Raw genomic sequence first — 19,845 nt, 5'->3', positions numbered from 1 at the left:
TATCACATTTACCCGGAAAGCGTCTATATAAGAAGCTGGGAGGTTTTGGGAGCTGCTGAAGCCATCTACTTGTAAGCTGAACGCTGAATAAAGGAAACTGAGAACTTCAACTGCTTCTCGTGTCTGCTTCCCGCCAAGGACTCAACACTGGCGACGAAGGTGGGATTGCCTTACACCGCCTGGAAAGGAAGAAGTGTAAGCTTACCCAAGTGAGTCCTGAGCGGCGGAACGGCGTCGACTCGGCAGCTACCCGCCAATCCAGTGCGCATTCGGGGGTAGGCTGGCTGATAGACCCGTCTTCTGAAGATGGCGAAAATCGGAAGGCTTTCGGAATTCGACGTCTCACATCCAGAGCGGTGGGAGTCATACGTAGCCAGGGTGGAGAACTACTTCAAGGCAAACCAAGTGAGGGAAGAGAGCTTGAAGGCTGCCACCCTGCTTTGTGTTTGCGGTCAAGACGCCTTCGACATCGCAGAAAACCTTGCAGCACCTGTTCCAGTAGAGTCTGTCAGCTACGCAGATCTGAAGAAGTTACTGAAGGAGCACTTCCACCCCAAGATGTCCGTCATCGCATGGCGCCACACCTTCGAGCAGAGGGATCAACGGCCCGGTGAGTCGGCCAAAGAATTCATCGCCGCATTACGGAAGGCCGCCAAGCACTGCGAGTTCAAAGACCTCGAAGAACGACTGAGGGACCGATTCGTGTGCGGGTTAAGGCATCGAGATCTACAACAGAGACTTTTCGCTAAAGAAGAATTGTCCTACCAAGATGCCTTAAGGGAAGTCACCGCAGAAGAAGCAGCAGGCGGCGCTGTCAAGAACATGCGGCCGATCAGAAACAGTCCAGAGGTTGCATCCGTGCACCAGGAAGATGCCCAAAGAAACTCCGAGGAGGATCCGGACGAGGAAGTCGACCGTCTCCACCCCACGACGGAAGAAAAACAGAAGGGAAGCTCTTCAGCTCCGCTCAAGTGCATCGGCTGTGGAGGTCGCCACAGGAGAACCGACTGCAAGTTCCGCTCCGCTACCTGCCGGGCATGCGGCAAACAAGGGCACATTGCAGCTGTGTGTCTGGGCGAGAAAGGTACAAACCTCAGGAAGAACTGCGCCTGAAAGGTACCAGATTCCCCAGCCAGAATAGGGTAGGTTTTGCGCTTCGCGAAGAAGCATCCTTAGGACAGGCACACACAAGCCCATTAAGAAAAAGCTGTCACTCAAGGTGAAGCTACAAGGGGTTCCATTATCTATGGAACTAGACACAGGGTCTGCCCTTTCAATTATCTCCTTGCATACATTTAGGAAGATTTGTTCCGGTAGTGGAACTCAGGCCAAGTTAAGGCCTTCTGACATTGTGTTAACGGATTTTCAAAATTCAAGAGTGTGTGTTAAGGGGGAGGCCACCCTTAACGTGCAATACAAGAGTTTTGAAGGTCCACTAGACTTATTAGTAGTAGGGGGTGAACGAACGAGTCTCATAGGACTCGATTGGTGAGGCCCTGGGGATACACGTCACAGGACTCAACAGCTTACAAACACTCGACCTACAGGAAGTCTGCAAAGAATTTGCAGATGTTTTCAGCCCCCAGCTGGGCACATTCAAAGGACCACCTGTGTCCTTAAAGCTAGACCCCACTGTCACTCCCATTAGGATTAAAGCAAGAAGGGTCCCTTTTGCTTTAAAAAGTAAGATTGACACTGAGTTAGACAAACTAATCCAACAGGGAATCCTAGAACCTGTTGATTCCAGCCCGTGGGAGACCCCCATTGTCACGCCTCTAAAGGCAAATGGGGACATTCGCATTTGTGCTGATTACAAATGCACACTCAATAAGGCATTGCAGCAACATGCCTATGCCTATCCTGGTCCTGTGGTCAGTCATATCCTGGCCTCCCTCAAGGGGGGGTGCGTTTTTGCAAAGCTTGACCTAGCTCAAGCATATCAACAGCTGCCTGTTGATGATGACGCTGCTATAGCTCAGACTATTGTGACCCACAGAGGGGCTTTCAAGGTTTGGAGTGAATGTCGCTCCTGGGATTTTCCAAAGCGTAATGGAAAACACACGGGGTATTTGCCCCTACTTTGATGATGTCTTAATTGCAGGAGACTCCACACACATTCTAGCTGAAAGGCTAAGGGATGTTCTGTTAAGATTCAGGAAGTCAGGCCTCAAGCTCAAAAAAGACAAATGCAAGATTGGGGTGCCGTCTACTGAATTTCTGGGGTTCAAAATTGATGCTGCTGGGATTCACCCTGCTGAATCCAAACTAACAGCTATTTTAGAAGCACCTAGGCCAAAGTCCAAGGCCGAACTTCAGGCCTTCCTGGGCCTCCTGAATTTCTACAATTCTTTTCTTCCTCATAAAGCTAGTGTAGCTGAGCCTCTTCACAGGCTACTAGACAAACAAGCAGTGTGGCAGTGGTCACAAACACATGAGGCTTGCTTTAACAAAGTCAAGGCCTTGCTCACTTCTAACAGTGTACTTGCACATTTCAACGAATTGTCAACGAATCTCTTCCTGTGTGCATCGCATGTGATGCGTCCCCTTACGGGGTAGGAGCTGTCCTGAGCCCCCTCAGGTCTGATGGAACTCAGGTTCCTGTTGCATATTACTCCAGAACATTGTCTTCTGCTGAGCGCAACTACGCTCAGGTAGACAGGGAGGCTCTGGCTGTTGTCGCTGGAATTAAAAAATTCCACGATTTTCTCTATGGCAGGCATTTCACGGTCTTTACTGACCATAAGCCTCTGCTGGGACTGTTTACCACACGTAAGCAGACTCCCCAAATCATTTTCCCTAGAATGCTTAGGTGGTCTATTTTTTTGTCTGCATATGATTTTTCTTTACTCCACAAGCCTGGGAAAGAAATGGGCCATGCTGATGTCCTCAGTAGATTGCCTCTGCCAGTAGTAGAAGCTGACCCTGCGCCAGCTGTCAACATTCTATCAATCCAAGCCTTGCCCGAGCTCCCTCTTTGTGCCAGGGATGTTGCCGCTGAATCAGGTACAGATCACACACTTTCACGTGTCCGTTCCTGGGTTTTGTCCGGTTGGCCTGAGCACTGCCCTAGTCCTGAGTTTCAGAGTTTCTGGTCCAAAAGAAACGAGTTGTCCCTTTCTCAGGGTTGTCTGCTTTGGGGAAACAGAGTTGTCATTCCCACCTCAATAAGGACTAGGGTCTTAGAATCCCTCCACGAGGGTCATCCTGGCATTGTTCGTATGAAGGCTCTTGCACGCAGCCACTTGTGGTGGCCTGCTTTAGATAAGGATATTGAGGCTAAGGTGCATGCTTGCCACCTGTGCCAACGATCTTGCCCAGAGATGCTCCAAGCTCCCGTGCATAAATGGGAGGAAACGCAGTCCCCATGGTCTAGGGTGCACATTGACTACGCTGGGCCCTTTCAGGGCCAGTTCTTCTTGGTCCTTGTTGACAGCCATTCAAAATGGCTTGAGGTTGTACCTGTCTCTTCCACCACCCCTGCAAAGACTATTCAGGTACTGAGGGGGATTTTTGCTGCACACGGGCTTCCAGATGTCATCGTGTCTGACAACGGCCCTCAATTTACTTCCTCCGAATTCCAAGCTTTCTTACAGGCTAACATGATTCGTCATGCCACGTCTGCACCCTTCCACCCGTCCACCAACGTTATGGCTGAACGCATGGTCCGCATCACAAAGGACGCCTTGAAAAGACTCACCTATGGGGACTGGCATCACAGGTTGGCTGACTTTCTCCTTTCTTACCGCACCACACCGTCCACTTCTACAGGGAGAAGCCCAGCTGAACTTCGCTGGGGGCGTCAACTTACTACTAAACTTGACCGGTTGCATCCTGACAGACTGCCTTCATCTACCTCACATCCTAGGGCACCTAGACAACTACTTGTGGGTGCCCCGGTTTGGGCTTGCAATTACGGGCCTGGTCATACCTGGGTCCCCGCTTCTATTTCCAGGGTCACAGGTCCTCTCTCCTACGAGGTTGCCCTGGACAACGGTTGTGTCCTGCGTCGGCACATCGACCAACTCCGCCCTAGGCGGGACTTTTCAAATGAGACTCCTGGGTCTTTTCCAGGGGGGGGAGGGGGACCCTTTGGAGCAAAGGGAAGGGCACGAGCTGCTGCCCATCTCCACTGATGGAGCCACAAACGGCCCATCCCAGAGTTCCGCGAGAGCTCCGAACAAGAATTCTATGAGCCTACCTAACTACCAGGCATCCACGCCTACTCCAGCCAGGAAGTCACCCCGGGGGCATACTCACTTTCCACACACATCACACAGCACTCCAGCAACGGAGGATACCCGGGGGCACCCCAACAAATCATTCCCCGCAAGAGAGCTGGCACACAATTCCCAAGGTTGGCCTGACCTTACCCCAAATCCTACAGGGGGTCAAACATACACAGAGATAGTCGAGGAACCAAGTCCCGACTACAACACCTCTAGCACAAATCAGGGAACACCTGAGTTTTGGGAAAGTACAGAAACCCACACAAGCCCGAACACAGAACGGGGTTCAGGGAATGGACAGCCTCCTGACAGGTCTTGGACTGACCTAGGAGGTTCTACAGAGATGCCCAGCAGTGGCTATCACTTCAAGGGGCCCGAGGGTCTGCAGCTAGGCAGGTCAACCAGGTCACAAAGTGACAGAAGCCCTGGCCTGACGAGCCCGGTGGGCGAGCAAGCAGGCCAGGCATCGGGGCACAGTCCTTGGAAGGCACCAAGGCACAATAAGGAGAACAGGCTCACATCTCCCTCCAGTCAGGGAACTCATGCTAGTAACCCAGAGCTGAGAAGGTCACAGAGAGCAAAGAAGTCTCCTAAATACTTAGAGGATTACATAACATTGATGGCTAAACAAAAGCCAGGTAACGATAGGAGCACTGAGAAGCAGAACACTGCATAAAATAAATGATTATATGTTGGTAGTAGTTTTAGCCCGGGGGAAAGGGGTGTTATGTCCCGAGCCTTGCAAACGGCTCGGGCGTTTGCAGGCAGTTCCGGGCAGGTGCAAAGCTGCCCGGGACCAGACAGGCTGTCGCCAGCGCCGTGCGCATGCGCGGGTGCTGGTGCGGGAAAAGTATCACATTTACCCGGAAAGCGTCTATATAAGAAGCTGGGAGGTTTTGGGAGCTGCTGAAGCCATCTACTTGTAAGCTGAACGCTGAATAAAGGAAACTGAGAACTTCAACTGCTTCTCGTGTCTGCTTCCCGCCAAGGACTCAACAAGCTGTACTGCAATTTCAAATAAGAAATGGCTAATCCAGAAATAAGTCAGCTAAACAATCCATCACAACCAATGTCATGTGATCAAAAAGGATCAGAGATTATTGCAAATAATCTGTACAACTGCCCCTTGTTCTTTTTTTTTTACTGTCTCCTGGTTAGCATGATATAGTAGAACTACCCACAGTCATCCTCAAAATACCATTTTTGAAGGTGGTCTGATCCAAGGTTTCAGCTGGTAATTTTAGAAGTAAGAGACAGCTTGAAGCTATTTAATTTAAATGAAACTGCAAGGCTGCTTTCACTAGCCTGATTTTCCCTAGAATCAGTGTTGATTCCTGGTGACTGCATGGACTAGTACCTGCAATTTTCTTAGCTAGATTTCAGAAATTATTTGCCTTGCCTCCTTCCTAGGTGGGAGAGAGTGGTTAGCTGACCAGGTCACCCAACTGGCTTCATGCCTAAAGTGGGATTAGAAGTCATCATTTCCTAGTTTCTAGTCTGGTACTTTAACCACCACACCAAACTGGTTCTCCAGATATTTATATACATCTGTAAGTCAATGCCTATAAACCTGGATTATACCAGATTAGAGTATGTTTTGGTAGTAGTTGTGTTCTATGATCCCAGCAATGGGAAGCTGTCCCTTGCGGACAAGGTTTCCACTTGTCTGGTTCTTGTTTTACCTTTTGGCACTACAGAGAATAAATCTATGTCCTCTTCCTTGTAATGATCATTCAAGTATTGGAAGATTGCTATAATGTCTCCCTTTAAAATAAAGGAAACCTGCCCATAAGATTTCACCTCCAAGCACTTTATATCTATGCTGTTTTGCTCTATATTCCAGTTTCTCAGCATCCTTCATGGATGGTGGTGACCAAAACAGGATGCAATCTGACCAATGCAGCACAGCCTGAAACTATCACTTTCTGTGATCTTATACCTGTTGATGCAATCCCAGATTGCATTGGTTCTTTTGGTAGATGCGGCACTGTATTGGTTCATGTTCAATCTACAGATTGCTAGGACATCCACATTCTTTTCACAAATACTATTATGCTTTTTTTAAATCTGAAGCCACGTATAATATTTATAATAGGGGAAACAATGCAACCATGCTTTAATTTGTTCATAACTCCTAATTCTAATAATTGTTTGACCATAATGACCAAATTATATAGGTCAGATGAATGTGGGCAAAAAGTATATAGCCAGATCAGAAAGATTTGGGACTGTTTTTTGGTTTTTTTTACCCACTTTCTAATAAACGTGATTTGGATTTTTAATTGATTTTTCCACCAAAAAAAAAAGGATTCATTTTGCAGTCATTTCAAAGTTCCATTAGCGAATTGATTGCTACTTCCCATATTCAGTCTTCCCTCTCTTTCTTCTCCTTCTGCAGGGTTTCTGGAAAAATGCAGACCTCATAGGATCACTGAAAATTATATTAGGGATGCCTTGTGATCAAATTTCAAGCTGAGATTGTTTAATATTGTGGTGGAATGTAGTTCAGAGACACAACACGGAATGCCTTTCCCAAGAAGGAAGGAGGCAGTTCAGTGTGAAAGTTTTGATGTGTAGGAAGAGAGCCAAAGTTAACCCTCCCTAACCTTTTACAGGTTGCATGTAATAATTATGCAAATTTGTGCTTTAATCTGGCAAGATTCCTGTCTATTGTATAGATGAGCAACAATAAAGAAACTACTTGGAACTTCTCATATCATTCTTGATTCCCTGCATTTCACAAAGAATAGAATAGAAATAGAAATAGAAATAGAAATAGAATAGAATAGAATAGAATAGAATAGAATAGAATAGAATAGAATAGAATAGAATAGAATAGAATAGAATAGAATAGAATAGAAATACAGAGTAGAATAGAATAGAATAGAATAGAATAGAATAGAATAGAATAGAATAGAATAGAACCTTGGAGGTCTTCTAGTCTAGCCCCTTGCTCAAGCAGGAGAACTTATACCATCTCAGACAACTGGCTGTCCAGTGCTCTTCTCTGTACTTTTTCCAAAGTCTCAACATCTTTTTTGTAGTATGGTGACCAAAACTGGTTGCAGTATTCCAGTTGTGATCTCACTAGGGTTTTAGAAAGTGGTACTAATACTTCATGTGATCTTGATTCTATGCCTCTGTTTATACAACCCAGGATTGTATTAGCTTTTTTGGCTGCTGCTGCATACTGCTGGCTCATAGTCAAGTGATTTATACAAATATTTATACAACCCAGGATTGTATTAGCTTTTTTGGCTGCTGCTGCATACTGCTGGCTCATAGTCAAGTGATTGTTCACTAGGACTCCAAGGTCCCTCTCACAGTTGCTGTTTTTGAGCCAGGTCTCACCAAATCTGTACTTAAACATTTGATTTTTCCTGCTTAAATGTAAAACTTTGCTTTTCTCCACATTAAAACTCATTTTGCTGGATAGGGCCCATTGTTCAAGATTGTCAAGATCCTTTTGGATCCTGAGCTTGTCTTCTGGGGTGTTGGCTATTCCTGCCAGTTTAGTGTCATCTGCAAATTTGATGAGTTCCCCTTCTAGTCCCTCATCTAAGTATTAATGAAGATATTGAAGAGTAGTGGGCCTAAGATGGAGCCTTGTGGTACCCCACTGCTTACTTCTCTCCATTTGGATGTAGTACCATTGAGGACTATTCGTGGAGTACGGTTTGTCAGCCAGCTGCAAATCCATCTGGTGGTGATGTTGTCTATTCCATCTAGTTGTAGTTTACCAAACAGTAGATTGTGGTCTACTGTGTAAAATGCCTTACTGAAGTCTAAGTATACTATATCCACAGCATTTCGCTGGTCTACTAATTTAGTCACTTTATCAAATAACGAAATAAGAAAAGTCCCCAGAGCTTGATTGAGGGTAATATGGGCTTAATTCTCCTTCACACCCTCCTTTTCTTGCTGATACCTTTCTTTCCACTCCAATGGCCCAGCAACTCTTTCTATCCTCTGCTGACCTTGTTCAAACCTGATGATACAGCACACATTGGTTCATCAGCTGCTCCTCGGGGCAGGTTTTTCCATCAGTGTAAAGTTTTGAGGAGGACTTTTCCTAAAGTCATCTGATCTAATTTTCTAAAAATCATTAGCATGCTTCTGAAATGAGTACATCATTAATTATACTGACTAGAAGGCAAAAGTGATAGAAGGCAAGAGATTGAGGGGATTTAAAAGAGGTGGCTCATTGAATTTAGCTTTGTTTTGTTCTTTGCTTGTATATGTAAAGATTAGAGAGCCAAGCACAGAGGACAAAGCCCTTGTTCAATAAAGAATGCAGAGGTTTCTTCAGGTCTGGTAGAATTAATAGAACCGTGAACTTAATATTTTATGTTATAGAGAATGAGTAGAGCCCTTCCTCCTCCCACCCAATTCCCTTCTTCCCTGGTTTATCTTTTCTGGAATGTACAATAAACAATTTTTGTCTTAATCCTTTGGGAGGGGGGTTAGTCAAGTTGCACAGGAACCTGTTTATGATTTAGTTAAGTGTGTCAAGTCAGTGTTGACCTCTAGTGACTGCATGGACAAATCCCTGCCATCTCAACCTGTCTCTAGTAGTAATCTGGACCTTCTGGAGTTTCTTTCCAGACATTCCTGTAGGCTACTTAATGTTACTCCTCCACTTTGTCTCTTTAACTTCCCTTTATTTCCAATTTCCTCAAGCTAAACATGTACATACATACATGAACATACACATAAGATATATATTAGGGCCACTAAGCATTGGCACCTTAGGTACAAAGTGTGGTAGTTTTTAGGCTTTTCCCTACTGCAGATTTAAGATGCTGCCGATCCATCATCGAGATGGCAGGAAACTATGCCAGCCTAATATTGTCTCACACTTGCCAATCCTGCCATTCTGCTCCTGTTCCAGTTCATTGTTGAAAGACGCTGGCTTGATTTTTCACAAGTAGCACAAGACAAGGAAATACACATTTCAGACTTAGTCCAATTGGAGCAGATGGATTGAGACAACCCATCCGTGGATTCTCCATCATCATGCTGAGAAAAGGCGTTCAGGCAAGACAACGCCCCTTTCTTCCAGCTTTGCCTCTGCATGTCACCAACATCTGGAAGATATATCTCCAGCAAGAATTGGGTGGGTCTGTCAGCTAGGTTACCTATTTCACCATCAACTGTATTTGTGATCTAGCAATACACAATTTGCTTTATTTTTCAGAAACAAAGAAATGCATTAAAAATGCATATGTATTATCTGCAGAGAAGTAGAAAGACCTTATGGTTTTGTCAATGTCTCTGTCCATATTATAGTGAAGCTTAATATGGACAAGAACTGAAACCTTGAGTCTGTCCTGGAACTCACTTTTAAGCTCCATTTGGAATACACATAATACCATTCTGCTCCATTACATAGTCTTCTCAAACATGACATCCTTAAGATATACTGGTATTACAACTCCCAGAATTCCAAGGCAGTTTGGGGAAGGTCGCATCATAGCAGCAGTATTTTCTATGTCATTATGAAATGGTTAAATTATTATAATTAATAATGAAAAAAGTTTTGCACAGTGTCTGTTTTGCTAATGAATAAACCCAGAAGGTCTGTAGGATAAAGGATAAAGACAAAGGGACATTAATGTATCCAAATCAAGAATGGAGGATTCTAACACCTTGGATTATAAATTAACTACCATCTAACAGCTGATGAAATATACCAGCTACTGACTGTTAACTAACTACATAAATTTGTTCTTATGATCCACACATTTGGCTTTCTAAATTCATATAATTTAGTGGAATGGAATGCTTCCTAATGTGATGTTGGAACAAACATATTTTGCAGGAAATGCATTGTTATTAGCATTTTGTTGTGCAGACTGAGCCTATTTATTTTTACACTGATGACTGAAGACTACACTTGGGTCACTTTCTCATTAGTGATTTCCACTCTCTTTATGTCATCCAAGCATCATTGTACTACATAACAGTAATAAGGACAGGTTTTGTACTATCTCAGTGATGGTAAGATGATGCCATAACGATGCTTTAGCTTCCTAATGAGGAAGAGCAGGAAGTGTGTAGCAGAAGGCAAAAACAAATGGTAGAACAGGATGTGTCACTTTAAATTGCAAATAAAGATGATGTTATTCATGAAGGTTTCTTTACATAAAATTCTGGAGCTCCTTGAACAGAATGCTAGCATAATATGCTGGGATGAAATCTTTCAGCATCCCACCATTGTTTTTTAATTTACAAGGGATTTGGAAGTAAAGGTTGAAATCTCCCCTCCAATTTCTTAAAGGATCCCCATCAATGGATTGAAATGGTATAATTTTATGGCATTTTCTTCTGCTAGATGTATTGCTCAGACATCTGACATAGGAGCTTATTGCTATAAAATTCCCAATAAAATCATATAAACACATTGAAAGCAAACATTACAATACTAAGAATTCTAAAAAAAACTCAAATGTGGACATGTTAATGTTTTCCCAAGGCCAATTTCTATAACATTAGAAACATTACACAATTCCAGTTTATTTTAAAAAATGGTCCAAAAAGGAGGTCACTGGTTTACAGTTTCTTCTAGATAATTGTTGCAAAAGCTAATAAAGACCAAATTATCAAGGAAAAATCAAGGACAGATCTTAAGGATCAATGTGACTTCTGCAAAGAAAGTCTGCAAATTTAATATTTAATAAGGTTCTATTTCTTCAAGACTGTCAAAAGCATGTAGACCAGGGGTGTCAAACTCAATTTCATTGAGGGCCGCATCAGCATTGCGGTTGCCCTTGGGGGGGCAGGTGGGTGTGGCCAAGGTGGGTGCAGCCTACTGGGTGGGTGTGGATGGAGTGGGTGTGGCCTACTGATGGGCATGGCCAGCTCTATATCGTTCACGTCAAGGGTGCCTGTGGGGGTCTGGGCAGGAGTGGGACAGATCTGAAGGTCTCTGGAAGAAGGGGGTGGGACTGGGGCAAGCGCCAAGGCACGGTGCATTTCTTCATTCCTCACAAAGGGTGACACCTCCCCAGCATGCACCCAGGGGGTGTGGCCAACACAGCAAGGGCTTGTTCCTCACTGTTTCCAGACAGCCTTGTGGAGCTAAGACTGAATGTGTTTCAGCATAGATGGCCACCACAAAATTGTACATTGTACATTGGCTCCTGGCCGGCCTGGGCCAGGGCCAAGGCAGAGGGGGCCATTCCCTCACTGTTTCCAGGATGGCTTCGCGGGCCACATGAAACCACTTCGCGGGTCTTGTGTTTGACATGTCTGATGTAGACTAAGAATTTTGCAGTTATTATTAATTTGGACTTTCAAAAAAGCATATGATTAAAATCCCTTTAAAAACCCTACATTTACTGTATAGCACAGAAGTGGAGGTCCTCTAGTGATCAATATTTAGCTGAAGAACATATATGTGGAAGGGTTTAAAAGGTAATAATTCCTTTGTACTCTGGCTTGGTACTAGAAATTGTTAATTATTTCATATATGATGCATAGTTAATGACAAGAAGTGATCCAGATTTGTTCAGGAAAACTAAAGAAATTAAGAAGATTTCATCGAACTGATGGAACAGACATCCCTCTCTACCTTAATTATGAGTAAAAAGGTCAAAGTAATATTTACAATATGGTGAACAGAATATAAAAGCAAAATACCTTATTTAATTAAATTAACTAGGAACCTGGAATTGGATAATAAACAGCTGTTAGACCTTTGTTAGGTCTAATATATAATATATAGGTTTAATATATTTAAACCACTTTAAAAAGTGATATATTTTTTCCTCTCATATTTTTTTAATAAATTAGTTTTTTAAGGTTTTATATTGTGGTTGTTTTTTTTTTTTTTTGCTTTATTCCTTTGCTTTTATTTTTGTTGTTACTTCAAACTGTATTGGGGTAATTGGGAGAAAACTGAGTCAGCCACAGATCTTGAGACTGTGGTTTATAGCTTGATGATGTGATTGGGTGTGATTGCTGTGCAAAAAACAACTTCCATGTTGGAAGTGCTTAAGATAGGAATTGAAAATAGATCAGTGGAATATCTTTATAAAAGTATATAGTGCAATGTTTAAAATACTATTTTAAATTGGTTGCTGCCTCTCAAACAATTGTATTGCATTATGCAGCTGGAAAAGATGAGAACAGGACAATCAAAACAATAAAGACACTGGAACAAATCTGCAATTAGCAAAGAGCTCATGATCAATGAGCCCAATTTTCCTCCAAAAAACAATGAGCATGATTTGGGAGACATTTTACATTAGAGAAAAAAATTATCCTTGAATAAGATGAGGGATGATATTTGATTATAAAATTATATATAAATTAGGGTTTTCCTCCCTCTCCAGCTGACTGGAAACATGAGTAAGAATCCTCTTTCAAATTGATATCTCTAGACATTGCAGACACATTTAACTGGTTCCTCTGATAACACTATTGAACTGGTTTAATCCAGGAAGATTTGTTTTATATTATTAAATTACAATTATTATATTGTAAACTTTTGGATAGTGTACAAAAAGTACCAGTATAAGAAAAAGAAGACTCCAAATAATAGAAATAGGAAGCATGTTAGTACAGAAATAAAAAAAATACAAGGACAAAGAGGTGCCAAAATAAAATTTAGAAAATTATCAGCTTATTTTGTAGCAGATTCAATATGTCACACTATGTTATTTTAATTTCTGAACAGGATCTTTAAATTCTGTAAGAGTAGATCGATTTTGCCCCCTCCCCCCCATCTCCAGCATTTTTATCCAGTATAAATAACAAATAGCTGGTCTGTGCAATATTAGAGATTTATTAAAACATTAATTGCAAATTATTTGGCTCTGCAGGATAGATAATTTGTATTTTTCTGTAGTATGGGGGGGGCAAAGGAGTACAGTTGAGAAGGGGCAAACATCTAAGATTTGCATAGGAAATTATATTTTCCTCAAATTATTTTACCAAGAAGGGAACTCTTTGCCTATAATTATCTGTACCTGCTCACACATATATATTTCCTAAATTAGAAAGAGAAATTGACTGAGAGTGACATGTGACAATCTGTATGAAAATCAATGAGAATGGTATCTATAGAAATAGTTATTCATTCTATGCATATCTTCAAGTAATTGTCGGCTATTCAATTGTCAGCCATTGTAAAGACTTGAAATAATAGTCAGTGCTAACCTACTGATTTTGCAGCTTGAATTTCAATGGAGTTCATCTGGCATCTGCTGGGCAGTTCAGTGATTTCTTGGGCAGCATGGGACCAGCACAGTTTGTGGGTCGCCAGACCTTGGCCACTACCTCTATGGGTAAGAAACAAAAAAAAAATTTTTTTTATTTTATTTGAATGTAAGTATTCATTTAGCACTACTTATCTCTGTGGTGCTTTGCAAAGAATAGGTTTGATGAATCCATATCACAAGAAGTCAGGGGAAACTACAGGGGAAGATGTGGACAAAAACAGGAAAGGAATAGGTCCTAATTTCAATGATATATACTTTGTCTTAACAGTTAAAAGGATACAGAGATTAAAAGGTTTTCCAATATTCATAAGGAAGCAACCAGTGCAATTGAGACTGACAGATTAAGCTGAAGGAGAAGCAAATGAAAAACTATATTCTCTTCAACTTAGTGTTCTGCTACTGTAATCTTCTGTTCTTTGAATGCTGTAACATTCTGTTTATTAAAAAGGACCCATTTTCTTCCTGGCTTCCCAACACTTCCTTATATATAGGATGCCTAAGGGATCTAGGCCATATTTTTCTCTCTTATCACAGACCCAAACACAGCGGTTCCCAACCTTTTCTATATCCCACACACCTAGAACACTTCTGATATATTCTCGCACCCCTTACAAAAGTTCGAAATAATGGCAATGAATTATGCATATACACTATAATTTTGAAAACTCAAGTTTTTGCACCCTCTGGAATATTATCTCATACCACCAGAGAATGCGAGCATCCCCGGTTGGGAACCCCTGCCCTAACAACAGGCATTGCATTGTAATTACAGCCTTGCTCATATTATGTATGGATGCAAAGGGGCATAATCTCTGTCACAAGGCCATGACCACCCTCTTGTAGATTTTGCCACTCTATCTCACACATGGATATCCCTAGGCAACCAACTTACATGGTAATCTATGATCATTTATTAGTTTAAAAAGAGCTCCTGAACAATGCCCTACTTTGCAGAACTGTCTATTACCATACTTTACATATTAGGAAATTATGGTGTACAATAACACTATGTAATTATGCTATGATGTTAGGGAGGGATGGAGGGAATAAAAAAGGAAAGGAAGAAGGGAGAAAAATGGATCTTCCACAGAACAATCCCTTTGGTGTTTCTCCTTTAGCAGTAGCCGATTCTTTGTAACCCTGTCGCAGAAATGGGCAAAGATTGCTGAAATTAGCCGAGGCAAGGAGGCAAAACAGAATGATTAGCAGTATTTCTGAGTATTTCTTGAGAAAAAGGTCAAAGAGAAGCAGATGGAAAAAGTGCAAGCATGTTCTTCCTGGGCAGATGGTTCCTCCCCCCCCCTTTTTTTTTTCCTTGTTGATTTAGATAATATCTCTAATTGTAACTGTTTTCTCCCATCTTATTTGCACTATTGGCCACTGCAGTATTGTTAGAGGAAATATAGCAGTTAAGATGCTGCCCTGTAGATCAAAACAACTCAGATTCAGGTCTTCACTTGACCACAGAGCTTACTGAGTGAGTTTTGGGGGGGGGTCTTCTTTCACAGCCTTATGTACCTCAAAAGGTTGATACTGAATAAAATCATGGGGAACCCTCCATGCAAACTGTCTTGAACTTCCCTAGAAAAGGGAAGTTCTATAAAATTAATAGCAATAGCATTTAGATTTATATACTGCCCCATAGCACTTTATAGCACTCTCTGGGTGGTTTACAATGTAAGCATTATTTGCATATTGGCCCCAATAATCTGAGTCCTTTTTTTACCAACGTCAGAAGGATGGAAGATTGAATCAATCTTGAGCCGTATCAGAATTCAATTCCAAGCTGTGGGCAGAGTTTGCCTGCAATACTGTACTTTAACTACTGCACCACCAGGGCTCCAATAAACAAACACAAATAAAGAATCTGAGGATTTAGGACTCACATGAATATTCCTTCCTCATGGTGTATTTAGTGCTAAACTGAATTACCAGGCTGGGTGAACACAAGATGTCTGGTAGGGCTTGGAAAAGCTATTTCTAAATGTTCCAATTTCTCCTAGAAATAATCAGTACTCAACAGACCCCTTATATTTAAAAGCCTTTTAAATGTAAAGAATCCGTTAAATATTGGTCTTTTCTATGGGATATTGGGATTAAACATTAAAACCGTTTGGCTTTTAATTTATACCTTGCTTGGTGCACAGGAGATGTGGAAATTGGATTGCAAGAACGCAATGGACAACTGGAAGTGGATATTATTCAAGCCCGAGGATTGACCGCAAAGCCTGGCTCTAAAACCCTTCCAGGTACTATATTTCAATCTCAGTTCTTTCTTCCTTTTAATAAACTGTTGTTTCTTCTCTGTGGTTACAAAATGCTGGATGTTAACAGAAGTTGCTTGATTCTAGAAAGAATAATCAGTAAGGATGAATTATTTTACAGCAATTTATTTATCTAAACACTGCAGCCACTTTAGGCAAATTGAATAGATTTTTTTTAATACTGTTGTCTAAAATGATCAGATATCACAGAGATGATAAGAAACTGATCCTGACTTTTTGGTGCTTAGGATCAACAAAGAGATTCACATATTTCAGCAGCTCCCAACCTTTTCTATACCCTGCACCCTTAGAATGCTTCTGATATATTCTTGCACCGCTTACAAAAGTTCAAAATAACGGCAATGAATTATACACTATCATTTTGAAAACCCAAGTTTTTGCATCCCCTGGAATATTGTTCCCCCAGGGGGTGCAAGTACCCCCAGTTGAGAATCCCTGATGTATTTTAATTCTTGAATCCAAAACCAACTTTTCATTACATACTAAATATTTTAGTGATAGCTGAATGACTTTAAATCCTTTTGTGAGAAATTTTCAGAGATGGATAAACACGTTTATAGATGTTTAAAATGAAATCCACACCTTTTGAAAAGTTGCAACCCATTCTAAGATAAACACAGACCCAAGTAAGACTAGATTAAGGCTTGAAATCTTTTGCCAATATTCTATTTTAGCCAGCTAGTCTATTCCTGCCAATCTCCTCCCAATAGTGCCCCTTCACCTTTCCTTACCATTGTGTAGGGTATAACCTGGAGACTAATCTGAGAAGACATTGATATGCCACTATGTAGGCAGATAGGCCAACTTTGCCAGTGACAATTTACCCAAACAATTCCTGAGTTTGCAGTGATGTTCCAGAAAAGACATGGCTGGATAGGCAGCGATGTTAGCTACTCTGCAAGCTAACATGACTGCATGGAGTAAGCAATCTATTAGGGTACTTTTTTGCTTGCAAAAGGGATGAGGAAGGTATGAGAAAGGGAAGATCAAATCGTTTTGTTATTCTCCTTATACATTTTTGCATTTTTTGTATTTCTGTTTCAAGGCATTGAGGAGTATTATTGCAATATGATGGATCATGAGCAAGAACAGTCCATCGATTGTTAAAACTTAGCAAAAACTGTTGGTTGGTATCATTTCATTGACTGACTTTATTATAAAGTCTCTTATAGAGATAAAAAAGTTCATGCAAAATAGTGAGAAAAACTCTTCCAACCATTGCTAAGAATTAGGCTTTTTATTATAATTGTGAACTATCATTATAGTTGTAAACAAATCAAGATATCACTGTGGGAAATTAATTGCACTCTGTGTAACACAATTTAATTACATATGAGTGGTCTTATGATGTGTGATCCATAGCACAAACACAGTACATGAAGATTAAGGTATATCTCTTTTCCCTTCCTACTATGATTGGAATAAAAATTCATCCCTTTGTGCAAGGGAAGAAAACCCCCTTCTTACTTTTCTTACTGGGAAACTTACTTTCACAAGCTCTCTAGTAATGGGATAAAAATTTGGTTCAATAAGAAGAAATAAGGTGTTCTGTCTCTGTGCATTGCTTTCCCAGTAAAGACTGAACACATATATATTTGCATCTCTACTAGCAGCCAATGCAACTCACAAAGATGGATGTTAATGCTACTGAACTGATTAATATTAATCACTGTATAAAGAGTTGTATTTTGCACCAACTGCAACTTCTGAGTTGCCTTCACAGGAGGCAGGCAGCTTAACTGAGAGATGAGTCAGTTTTCTGCACTTCCAGGAAATTTTGCAACTGAAAGCAAAGCTGGCTTAAAGTTCTCTGGCCACGGACCTTATCTGCTGCCCTACTGAAGCTGTGAAACCAGAAAAACCCTCAGTTTGTACAACAGCTTCTTCAGATAAACACAATTCCATTCATTCCACAATTTTATTCCTCAGATTCTTCAGATAAATACAAGTCCATCAAGCATAATAAATGAAGCAAATAGGGACCAGAAGGCATTTGTATAATATTGTCTTAATGAGATTCAGTTTCAGCTTGCTCACCCTCATCCAGTCCTTACAACCTTCAGATACTAGATCAGGACAGCCATCAAGCAAAGTACAAACTGAAATCTTTTAAGTGAAGCTCAGCTTCAGTTGAGTTTCTTGTTAGCAATACAGAAATGGTTTGCCGCTACCTTTTTCTAAAATATATCTTGACTTTTCAGCCTAGCTTATAGCCTCGATATTTCCTTGAGATTCAAGCTGTAGTCAGGTTTGATCTTCAGAGCCACTAAGATCAGCTAAGCCAAGTATTACTCTTTGCTGAGAGACACAAGTGAAGAATCCTTCTTTTTAAAACTTCTTAAAAATAAAGCCAATAACTATACAGGAAACTCTTTCCACAAAGCAGCTTCCTGCCTGTGAAAAAGCTACATGAGCTACATGATGGATTTTTTTTAAAAAAAAAAACTTTGAACTTACCATGGATCATATGCTTTTCTTCCAGCGGCATACATCAAGGCCTATCTCCTAGAAAATGGGGTTTGCATTGCAAAGAAGAAAACTAAAGTGGCTCGCAAATCTTTAGACCCCCTGTACAATCAAGTGTTACTTTTCCCAGAGAGCCCACAAGGCAAAGTACTTCAGGTACGGTGCAATTTGTTCACTTTATTTATATTCCACCTTGCCATTAAAATTGCTTTCAAGACACAATCAAAACTATGATCAAAATTCTTTAAATGAAATGAAAAGCATACCAATATTGGGGGGGGGCAAGTACCAAAATCTAATTAAGGAGCAAGACAATTTAACCATCAAAAGCCCAATGAAATGCGTTTGCTTGCTGGCAAAAAGTCGGGAAAATGCACACAAGGGTGCTGCACCAATCAGAAAGTAATTCCAGATCTTAGTGTTTTCACAACATCAGCAAACCAGTTTCTTTCTGGCTTTTCTGCAGAGTGAACTACCGTAGTATTTTCCTGCTGCAATGTTGTGTTTGTTTGAAATGGTGTAGCAGGGTGCTCTTCCTCCTGCCTGCAGAGGTTGTCTAAGGGAGATGGTATTCTGAGGGCTTTGCACTTCCACTTAATAATTCAGCCAAAAGAAGCAGAGGTAAATTTGATCAAAATTTTCTGTTTCACTTTCTCTTCATCAGGAAAAAAAATCTTATAATCACAGGCTGTTTCCTGCCACTCCTGTGAAAACATTGCTGAAGAAAAATTTATTGCCACAGGATCCTGAGCAGCAATCTTAGAGTTTGTTCAGTGTTCTAAGCATTTCAGGACAATTGAATAAACTCATAATCAGAATTGGTTTATAAGCAGCTTTTGAGATTTTGGAAAGTGAAAATAGTAGTCATGTGTAGTACTTGAAATCAAAGCTGCATTTCCCTCTTTTTGCAGGGAATTTCTGAAACTATCTCTGGTATTCCTGACAAATATGCTCCCAGCTTGTTTGTTTATTTTATTTGATATATATGGCCACCAATATGTAAGAGTAAAACATGAAAAAACTGAAACACATTCTAAAATAATAAACCATTGGAATGTTAAAACAAACAGGTTAATGAAATAGAAATAACAATAATAACAGAAGCAATTGAGGCTAACCAACACAAATCTCATTCAAGGGTCGTATACTCTGTATGGATTGATCCCATGTTCTGATGCAGTTTTAGGGCCTTGTGGAAAGAGACATCTTGATCTATTCCAGTGCTTGGGGATAAAATAGCTTTACAAGAGTCATTCAAAGGCAGTTCAAGCTTCTAGTGGAGTGCTATTACATACAGCAGGCAATGTGACAGAAAATATGTATTTCCTGGAATCCATTTGAAAATGTTACTGGATAAATGGGACTCAAAGCATGCCTGTTGGGTCTTACAGAATGGGCAGAAAGAGTGGAGAAAGGCAGTCCCTCAGACAACCAGGCTCTATAGCAGTGATGGCAAACCTTTTAGAGACCGAGTGCCCAAACTGCAACTCCAAACCCACTTATGCATCGTCGGGTGCCAGGTGGGTGTGGCCCATTGGCTGGGCATGGCTGAGGTGGTAATGGCAGACTGGGTGGGACTAAAAAGTTCAATCAATCAATTCCAACTTTGCAAGATTTTTTTTCCCACAAGAAGTTGAAATTGAT

At 41.1% G+C, this 19,845-nt stretch overlaps 1 protein-coding gene across 2 annotated transcripts in view; it reads left to right on the top strand.

Moving 5' to 3' along the window:
- The window catches only part of RIMS4 (regulating synaptic membrane exocytosis 4), a 94,725-nt gene that overhangs the window by 71,698 nt on the left and 3,182 nt on the right, over positions 1–19,845 (top strand). For both annotated transcript variants that reach the window (XM_039351301.1, XM_039351300.1), the window contains exons 3-5: positions 13,404–13,516; positions 15,598–15,699; positions 18,218–18,356. In XM_039351301.1, the coding sequence (XP_039207235.1) occupies positions 13,404–13,516; positions 15,598–15,699; positions 18,218–18,356 (354 nt within the window). The remainder of the gene's footprint in view (positions 1–13,403; positions 13,517–15,597; positions 15,700–18,217; positions 18,357–19,845) is intronic.

Source organism: Crotalus tigris, unplaced genomic scaffold (genome assembly GCF_016545835.1).
Source record: "Crotalus tigris isolate CLP2741 ecotype Arizona unplaced genomic scaffold, ASM1654583v1 scf7180000018371.15429387391:27106975, whole genome shotgun sequence".
Taxonomy (NCBI): domain Eukaryota; kingdom Metazoa; phylum Chordata; class Lepidosauria; order Squamata; family Viperidae; genus Crotalus; species Crotalus tigris.
Note: the sequence above shows the minus strand (reverse complement) of the source record. Positions and strands in the feature narration are given on the sequence as shown.